Below are 9,778 nucleotides of genomic sequence, written 5' to 3' on the forward strand. Positions count from 1 at the left end.
CCCCCAGTGGAATAAAAATGGCATTTTGCTCATGTAGATCTAGCTGTTTCCCTGCTTGGTGGATTCTAGAAAAGCAACAGGCGTTTCCTCCTGAACTCTTTTAACAATTGGAAAGCTGTTACCCAAGGTGGCTGGTAACAGCTAACACAGAGAGAAGTGGCAACTATAATTCCATCCACTGTGCTGCAATCTCTCCCTTCCAAAGAGAGAGAGAGAGAGAGAGAGAGAGAGAGAGAGAGAGAGAGAGAGAGAGAGAGAGAGAGAGAGAGAGAGAGAGAGAGAGAGAGAGAGAGAGAGAGAGAGAGAGAGAGAGAGAGAGAGAGAGAGAGAGAGAGAGAGAGAGAGAGAGAGAGAGAGAGAAATACAAGCATGTTGACCCTTTCTTCCATGCAGGATGTGCTGTGGTATCATCTCTTCCCAGGCCCCACCATCTCCACCAGCTTTTAAATCACCAGGCTTTCCCAGCCAGCTTCGGTTCGGGTTTCTCCAGTAAATCAAAGCAATAAAAGCCATTTTGTTCTAACTGAAGTTTGCAAGATGCAGAAAGACAAAACCAAGCAACCACACACACAATTCCATCACCCCTCACTTGGGGACAATACCCAGGCCCCAGCCCCGGGCTTGAGTGATTGGGGGTTGCCAGCCTGTGGACTGTCGCCTCTCCCAGCCTGTTGCTCCTGTCACCCAGGGTCTGGAGCCTGCAGGAAGGAGGGACCCTGAACCCCCGGCCGCGCGCGCGGTGGCTGGCCTTGGGGGTGGACTGGGGGGTCTGGGGGCGTCCTCGCGAGCCGGGCTGCGCCCCGCCGGGGGCGGAGGTGGCAAACCATGGGTCCGGGGACCCCAGAGCAGGCGGCCCCGCCGCCGGCAGATGGTGCCCTGCACCTCGGAACTGGCTGGGGAGCCCGGGGAAAGTGAGGCTCGGATTCCTCCCCAGCCCATCCGCCGGCGCCTCGGCCACGCGTCCTTCCCCGGAGAGCGCGGAGCACGTTTCCGCTGGAACGCCGCAGTGGCCCGCGCGTGTGTGAGTGTGTAAAAACACCAGCCGTGTGGGTCCCCCCGCCCCGAGTCCGGGGACGGCGCGCGGCAGCCCCGGGGCCAGGCGCGCGGTGACCGCCAGCGAGGCGCAGAGGACACGGCGGGGACTGGTCCTGCGCGCCCGGCCGCGGGGCCCGCGGGGAGGCCACGCACTCACCATGTTCACTTCCGACACCATGTCGATGCTGGCCACGTCGATCCGCATCCCGACGTCCACGGGGGGCCCTGCGGGGAGGGGGGAACCCCATGAAAGCCGTATTCTCTCTCTCGGCGGCCGTGGGCTTGGGGGTCCCTGTGGGGCGGGGGCGGGGGCGTCCCAGACCTCAGTGCTCCCCTGGGGGACCCTCGCCCCTCCACCCCGCCTCCAGGTGGGGGCCAGCCTGGGCCAGCAGGTGTGGACACCGCACGCGCGTGATGCGGCCACGGTGCAGAGGGTGTGTCGAGGGAAGGAGGTGGGCCCGGCCCTGGGGATCCGTCTACCTGAGCGCGCGCGTGTGTGCGTGCGTGTGTGTGTGTGTGTGTGTGTGTGTGTGTGTGTGTGTGTGTGTCCAGGGCGTTGACACAATTTAATTTTTTTTAAATAAAGCATTGATGTTTGATTAAAAAAAAAAAGGTGGACCAGGGATGGGTTACAGGTTGAAATTAAAAAAAGAGGAAAGATGACAGCTCACCTCCGAAGTCCGGCCGCAGGCGGATGTCGTACCCTTTGAGCAGCCGGTCCACCGTCTCTTTCACGTAGGACATGTTGCTGGGCTCGTTGGCGCTGAGGGGGAGAAGTGGGGATCGCGTTCAAGAGGAGCACAAACTGCGAGCAGACATTAAAAAAAACAACAAAAAAAAACATGCAGGCACACCTACCCCACCCAGCCCCCCCACCCCAAATAACACGATCCATGATCCAGCTGGCATTAAAAAATATACCCAGAATAAAAAAGAGAGAGAGACAGAGATGGGGGAAAGAGAGATTCAACAAAGGCAGCTCACCTGTGCGCACAGCAGACCATGGCAACCATCACAGGGAGAGAGAGAAGCCCCAAACTCTCCCGATTATGTGCTGTCCACATTACTAACTCTGATGAAAGAATGGTCTTTTTTTTTTTTTTTTCCTTCTGCGAAGAAGATTCAAGCAATGCAACTTAGTCGGCGGCTGGGCAGTAATTCCCCCCCCACCCCCCCTCAGAATGGACCTGCGCATGCGCAGAGGGTGCTCACTACCAAAAGACACCTTGTGCCTGGCAAACAAGATCCCTAGTGGAACAGGCAACAGATTTCAGTCCCTTTAAAGTTCCTGTTTGGAGTGCTCCTGCTTTCTTGGGGGGGACTCGGAGACAACCCGCTGTCTCCGCTTCCTAACCCCGTCTAGGAGAGTTCTTCCTGTGCTGCTGGATTGTGTTCAGTTCCTCTCTGCCTGACACTCCCCCTCCCCTCCCCCTCCTCCCCCCCACCCCCTCCACTTTTTTTTTTTTTTTTTAAATTTTAAACTGGGCTTTTTAGTGATTTGGCTGAGGCTGCTGGTGATTGCCATTTTCCTGGACAGGAACAGAGGTCTCAGAAGCTATTGCATCTTGGGCGGTGGAAAGGAGGGAGGGTGCTGGGGAGAGGGACTGACAGGGAGAGCCCCAAAGAAAGTAGAAAAAGGGTAAACTCAGGACTTGCATGAGAAATGTCAGAATCCGGTCTTCTAGGGTCGATTTGGGTCCAGTGGCTTAGTGAAGTGCGTTTCTGTGGAAGGCAGCCCTCTCTAGTCTCCAATCTGACTTCAGTTCCTTTGGTAATAGCGTTTCTCTTCCCCTGTCTAGCTCCTATGGGGGTGGGGGCGTCCTGTGGTTTCTACCATGGAGGGGTTAAATTTGTAGATTCTAGATTGGAATGCAAATTCCTCTACCACTTATCAGGCCGTTGGATTTTCAACCACGAGTTCCAGCATACAATTGGGTCTTTGCCTCTTCATCTATAAAATGTGATGCACAAATTAACAACCCTCCTGCCACTGAGGAGACTATTGAGAGATGTTTGAATTTACTTATGTCTCTCTACCTAATTAATTTGCAAATGTCTCCCGTAGCTTTCTTTAAGTCAGCTCAAAACCCCAGAATACCTAGAATGCAGTAATGATTCACCATCTGCGATGGAAACAAACTCTCCTGCCACCTAAGGTGCTCGGTGACAATGGTGGAATTACATTTACTGACACTGATTTGATTCAGTTTGCTCCTGCAAAGCCCTAACCTGCTGGCTTAGAAAGGATAGCCTCTCTGGTTCCTGTTCATGGGTCACCACTGTGAGTTAATAAGCTGGCAACTTCGGGAGGGGGGTGACTGTCCCAACTAGAAACTAGAAGAGGCACTTTCCAGGAATAGCCCAAGAAAGGTGATTCCCTGCCAGAGTTGCTATCTACTCCATTATTCTCCTCCTCTCCCATCCAGGACTCCCCAAGGACGGGACATAGGTAGGCCTTTCTTTCTGATCATTTTAGAGATGGAGTCTAGTGGACTTTTCTGCCGAGTCTAGTTTTGAACTAGGTATCAGGCTCTCATGTAGGCGGGATTACAGGCATGAGACACCAGTGCCTGGCTTAATACCCAGAATCTTTAGTGATGTGCCATGCCTTACAAACCCACACTGTAGAGCACAAAGGACATCCAAGTGTACTTCACTCATTTGCCCTTTTATTTTTTCCCCAAATATTAGAACTGGTGATACACCAACAAACAAAAAAATATACACCATCTTTTCCTGTCTGAAATTTATTATTTATTCCATCCACGGAACTTGAAAATTGCCAGCTTTATTAGAAAAATTCAATTAAGGAAAAAAAGCATGTAGTTTGTTGTTCACCCTATTTATTCATTTAGATTATATGGCATTTATTGGAATATGCTTTTCTAATTGTCTATTAATCCCTAATAATTCTTTTGAAATAACAACCCACAGCCCCACAGCTTATTAGGGGAGTGTGCTAATGAGACAAGATTTGGTTCTAGAATTAAGAAAGAAAATAAGCAACTTTGTCTACTCCAGTCTTATGGTTTAGCATGTTCCAACAAGACTAATCTCACATAATGTTGCTTTGAAATTTTGCCTTCTGGTTAGAAGGAAGGAGACTATCAGATAGATATCCTAAGCTATTCATTACATGTTTGCCATGGAGATGCGAATGACGATGGAATCAACTTTTATCATGGTACTTTATTTATGAAGACCTGGGAGAAAAGTTTTTCCCAGTCTTAGGCATTCTGAAAATTGTCTTATTTCCTGACTACTTTCTATCCTAATGGGAACAACAATCTTAGAATCTTATTTTTTTCTCTGTTTGTTTTGGTCACTGGAATTATTGGAATCATATAAATATATATGTGTATACACACACACACACACACACACACACAAACATATAGCTCAGCTTTAATCACTATGAAGAATGTTAATGACCTGCATTCCAGTATATTCCACTTCTCCCTGATGCCTTATAATTCTATATTTATTTCCTCTTTTTCACACTTTACTAGTTTAAAAACAGATATGTTGCACTGAATATGTACAGTTCATAAACTGTCTTTGAACTAATTGGGAAATAAATTAATTGAAAATAATAAAAAGAAATAAGTAAAGAAGTGACTTTAAAAATCCATGAAATCCAGATGCATTTGGGGACTCCTTTTTTTCATAGCATGAAAAAGCCAACACTTTCTGTCCCTGTGAAGTTGCTTGTTTCTTCTCAACACCAATCCTCTTAATTAAGACCTTTCCCCCTTCACAGCTCAACTCAATTTCCACTTTTTTTGGTAAAGCTTCCCCTAAAGGCCTTTGATAATCCTTGCCCTATTTTCTTCTGCAGAAGGCAAAAAAAAAGAGAGAAAAAAGAGGATCCTAAAAATTAGCATCTAACTATCTATGTAGCTTATGGTTAACAAAAAAAACCTTCACAGAGTCAAGTATTCTTTCACAGAGCAATTACCAACAAAGAAATAAGATAATGAAATTTATTTAAAAATTACTATAAAAATCTTTATTATAAAATTTACTGTAAAATCTTAATGGGTCTAGTAAAATTTGCAAAACAAAAGATGTAAAAGAATTTTGTAGAACATTTATATAGCATTACTGAAAGACATAAAATGAGACTTATCCATATAATTTGGGACTGTACAACAGTCAGTGGTACATAGGAGTATACAGGGTTAAAAAGTACAACCAATTGGAATAAAAGTTCTTACCTCTTAACTGAAGATTGGGAAACCACTTCTAAAATTCAAATGCAGCTGGTCAAAGTAAGCCAAGAATATTAAGGACAAGTTTAAAAGAAATCAAAGGGAAAGAAATGTGAAGTTACTTGTTTTTGAGTTACTTATTTTTCAGCAGGAGAAAGCATAAAGTTTTCTGTTTGGTTTGGAATTTGGATAAAGATGAGAAACACTAACACAATCAAAGAGAAGAGAAATACTCCTCTATTTCAGGAAAAGTGAAGGAAAGGAATTGCTTATTGAATACTTGGGAGCTGTAAAAGAATGAAAGTAGACTTTCTGTGTCATTAGATGTCAAAAATTTTAAAACAGTGGGAACAAATTAAATACAAAACTCCAAATTCTAAGATTTTACAGGAAACTATAAAGACTAATATTATGATTTTGATGTGGTGGATTATTTTTATTGTATTTTATTATCTGAGAAGGGCGACAGTTATATTTGTCAAGTAGTGGATACGTTACATCTTGAACATTCAATTATTTTTACATGATAAATGATAGATAATTACATAAAATATAGCTTTGAGACAAAAGGCCATATTGATGCAACGAAAAGGAACCATAGAGGATTAATGTGAAGAATAATTGTAAAACTGAATCCAAATTTTCCTACAGGTAAATGGTAAAAAAAAAAGACCCAAAAGACCCATCATGAAATGATATACCATTTCTAGCTCAACAAATACAAAAATGAAATGCCAACTATTAACTAGGGGCTCTCACCTGATTTCATAAGGCATGTGAACTTATCTAAACATTTTGTAAGCACTCTATCTGGTAAAGTCAATCTTGCCATACCGATAGCCTCACGCAATATAAATATGTTCTTAAACATTATTTTTTTTATTGTGGGGTAGTGTATAGAGGGGTTACAGTTACATTCACCAGGTAGTAGGTGCATTGCTTCTCACACATTGATACCCCTTATCTAAACATTTTTAGTAAAATTAGTAACAATTTAAGTCCTTATCAATAAATAAATGTGATTATAAACACCTTATTTAAGTGTAAAACTAGGATATATTTTACATACTTTTAAATATATTAAGAATATAGAACACGCATAAGAAGAACACTAGATTTTAGGCAAGGTCTAAGACAAGGCCTAGATAGCTTAATTTAGGATGTTTGCAAACTTGTTATGTGGCCCAGCATGGCCTTGAACTTACAATTTTCTTACGCTCACTGGCATGCAACCCCTCCCCATTTCAAATATGTAATATTTATAAAAATCTCATGCAAATTAGGAGGGTATTTATTATTCTACTCCATTCATTTCTAGGTGTTAGAAATGGAGATTAAATAAAAGTAATAACGTGGAAAATTAAGAAGATACATCTGAGCTGGGACGCTGGTGGCTCATGCTTTTACTCCTAGCTACTCAGGAAACAGATCTGAAGATTGTAGCTCAAAGCCATCTGGGCAGAAAAGTCTCTTTGAGACTCTTATCACCACTTAACCATTCATAAATGAGACATGAAACTGTGGTTCAAAGTTGTGGAGTACTAGCATTGAACAAAAGAATTCAGGGACAGTGCCAGCTGAGTTCAAACTGCGCAATCAACAGCTACAAAGAGAAGGAGGGAAAGAGAAGGAGAAGAAAAGAAAAAAGAGATATTTATAAAGCTGTTAAATTTATGTTTATATCCAAGTTTATATAAAAATGGCTAATTAATAACTAAATCTTCAGGTAATTGTAACAGATATGTAATATTAGGTGATGAATAAGTACATTAAAATATTCCAACCTTTATACTTAGGTTAATAAGATTACATTGTAAAATAAGGTGATTCTTTTTTATCAGTAAAAAGTTTCAAAACAAATATTACAGATGCCTCAGAGAAGTACTTCATCCACATTGTAAATATTAACTGCTACACTCTACAAACTATCTTAAACAAATCCTGATTTTCCTAATGAGTTATATTTTCATTCTTTATTTTCTAAAGTATTCATTTACTAAAGTTCAAAAATCTTGTTATGCTTTGATATTGTTAATTATTCTAATTAATAATCTGTGTTAATGGCAATATCATTTCACTTTTTAAGTACGAATATATTCTCTTCATGCATGCTAGGCAAGCACTTTAACCACTAGGCCAAACTCTCGGCCTAAAATTTATTTTTTATCCCATAAATAAAAATATAAAAATGGGGAAAGGAGTGTGGCCTAATGGTAGAGTGCTTGCCTAGCATTCATAAAGCCCTGGATTCCATTCCTCGGTACCACATACACAGAAAAGAAATAGTGCTATAGAAACCAAAACAACTCTAAAATTCTACCTCACTCCAGTTAGAATGGCCAGGATCAAGAAAACTAATAACAACAGATGCTGGAGGGGATGTGGCCAGGAGGGATCACTACTACACTGTTGGTGGGAGGTCAAACTTGTTCAACCACTATGGAGAGCAGTATGGCAGTGCCTCAAAAGACTAAACATAGAGCTCCCCTATGACCCAGCAATTCCACTACTTGGCATTTACCCAACTTTCAGAAACAAGGGCATACTACATCCACTAGCACAACGATGTTCATTGCAGCACTATTTACCATAGAAAAGATATGGAACCAACCCAAATGTCCCTCAGTTGATGAGTGGATCAACAAGATGTGGTATTTATACACAATGGAATTCTATGCTGCTGTCAGAAAGAATGACATCGCCCCATTTGTACGGAAATGGAAAGACTTAGAAAAAAATCATATTAAGTGAGGTAAGCCAGACTCAAAGGAACATAGGCCCAATAGTCTCCCTCATTTGTCATAATCAGTAGAAACCTTGGGCTTTCCTAGCAGAGATTTACAATAGAACAAAATCTAGAGTCATTAGGCCAAATAGTACGACACTAAATGTAAGGACCTCCAAGATAAGGAAACAAAAGCCATATAATGAGTGACTGTTGTCCTTAATGTACTATGTTATCATCCATCTCTTTTGCCATCCCTTGGTTATCTCATATTGTTACAATTTTTCAACTTGTTATCTGATATATTTTATATGTGCTTAATTGGTTATTTGAAATTGGATAGGGAAGGGGGGAAATCAAGATAAACGGGGGAGGGTGGGAGGGAAATGGGGACCATGTCATGAGAAAGGGTGTCAATGTTTGTGAAGTTATGCACCTTCTATCTGGTGAATATAATGTAACCCTTCTATTAATCACAATAAAAATTATTTAATAGAAAAATAAATGGTGCTATAGATCAAGAGGTAGAATGCTAGCTTTGAGACAGCCCAAGGACAGTGCCCAGGTCCTGAGTTCAAGCCTCAGGACTGGCATATATACATATATATATAATATTAGTGTGTACCATGTTATAAAATATGCTTATACACTGCAAAATGTCTAAATCAAATTAAGCAAACTTATCTACCCATTAATCATTAGTATGTACTGGAAACAATCATATCAAATAAAAAAGACTTCTTGTAATTTTTTAAATGTATGCTAAGTCTACATAATATATATAATATATGTAATATATCTAAATAATATATAATATATAATATATGTATATATTATATCTAATAGATGGTGTATTTCTAAAGACTGTATATTACTGAGGTGGACGTATGCCTAACACCAATGCAACATCGCAGGTGGCAATAAGTAGCCCAACAGACCCCTTCTGCTGTTTCTAAACCTCTGGCACAGAATCTGGTCCATAGGCCCTGATTGTATGCAGGCCTGCGGATGGGATCTATTGTGAAATCTCAGGTTAGATCTTCCTAACCCTAGGGTAAAGTCTGTGGAGTTATGCTGTCTTGCGCTATGCTAAGCTGCCCAAGATGCTTCTGCTCTAGGAGAAGGCAGTTCCTTTGTCCCTTAAGCTGATGCTGCCCTGCACCTGAGACTGAAGACTGACAGGAATGGCCTTGGCTCAGGGTTGTGTCACTGCCCCAGCCCCAGCCCAAGCTCCAGTGCCTCCCACTGCTCCCAGGTCCCCAGGTGTAGTTCTACAGCTCCATTTATGAAGGATGGATGGCGTCTTCACAACTCTGCTGCTCAAGTCTGGAGAGTGGGGTGGTCCATAGTACCCCTCGCTGGTGCTATGGCTTGATTACACCTGTTTCACACACATCTGGAGTCTGTATGTCCCATGTCTACTCCAAGACTAGGACTGCTTACAGGCTAACATTGGTCTGTCCCAACTTCATTGTGTCCCATTAGTGCTCAGGTCTCTGACAAGTCCCAAGCACATCTAAATGCTTTGTCTGTGAGCTTTGCCCACAGATAGAGTCCAAGTTCTTCAACTGGGTTGGCCTTCACCAAGCCAGACCTGACATTGGGCTCGGACACTAATCCTGGTAGTCGGGTTTACACCCCGACATTGGACAAGGGAAAAAAGGTGACTATGGCCACCCAGCCTAACTCACTTTCAGGGTTCGAGCCCTAAATATAGGCCTGATAGTAGTTGTCTTAGGGTTGTGCCCAGCACTGGCCTTCGGAGTGGCTGTTTTTGTGTTGCGTTTGGAGTGTGAGGTATGAACTC

General features: G+C 42.6%; 1 protein-coding gene across 2 annotated transcripts in view; it reads right to left on the reverse strand.

Moving 5' to 3' along the window:
* Gabrb1 (gamma-aminobutyric acid type A receptor subunit beta1) overlaps window positions 1-2,383 on the reverse strand; it is a 309,971-nt gene extending 307,588 nt beyond the window's left edge. Inside the window, exons 1-4 of one of the 2 annotated variants that reach the window (XM_090343638.1) lie at window positions 2,261-2,383; window positions 2,020-2,144; window positions 1,707-1,798; window positions 1,193-1,260 (exon numbers count right to left, since the gene is read on the reverse strand). In XM_090343638.1, coding sequence (XP_090199764.1) covers window positions 1,193-1,260; window positions 1,707-1,798; window positions 2,020-2,099 — 240 coding nt within the window. In that variant the 5' untranslated portion in view covers window positions 2,100-2,144; window positions 2,261-2,383. Of the gene's footprint in view, window positions 1-1,192; window positions 1,261-1,706; window positions 1,799-2,019; window positions 2,193-2,260 lie in introns of those variants that run through there. The other variant, XM_090343637.1, reaches the window with a different exon arrangement.
* Window positions 2,384-9,778: the final 7,395 nt, after the last annotated feature.

The sequence above is a fragment of the Megascapheus bottae genome, chromosome 13 (assembly GCF_031878675.1).
Source record: "Megascapheus bottae isolate mThoBot1 chromosome 13, mThoBot2.hap1, whole genome shotgun sequence".
In the NCBI taxonomy this organism is placed as follows: domain Eukaryota; kingdom Metazoa; phylum Chordata; class Mammalia; order Rodentia; family Geomyidae; genus Megascapheus; species Megascapheus bottae.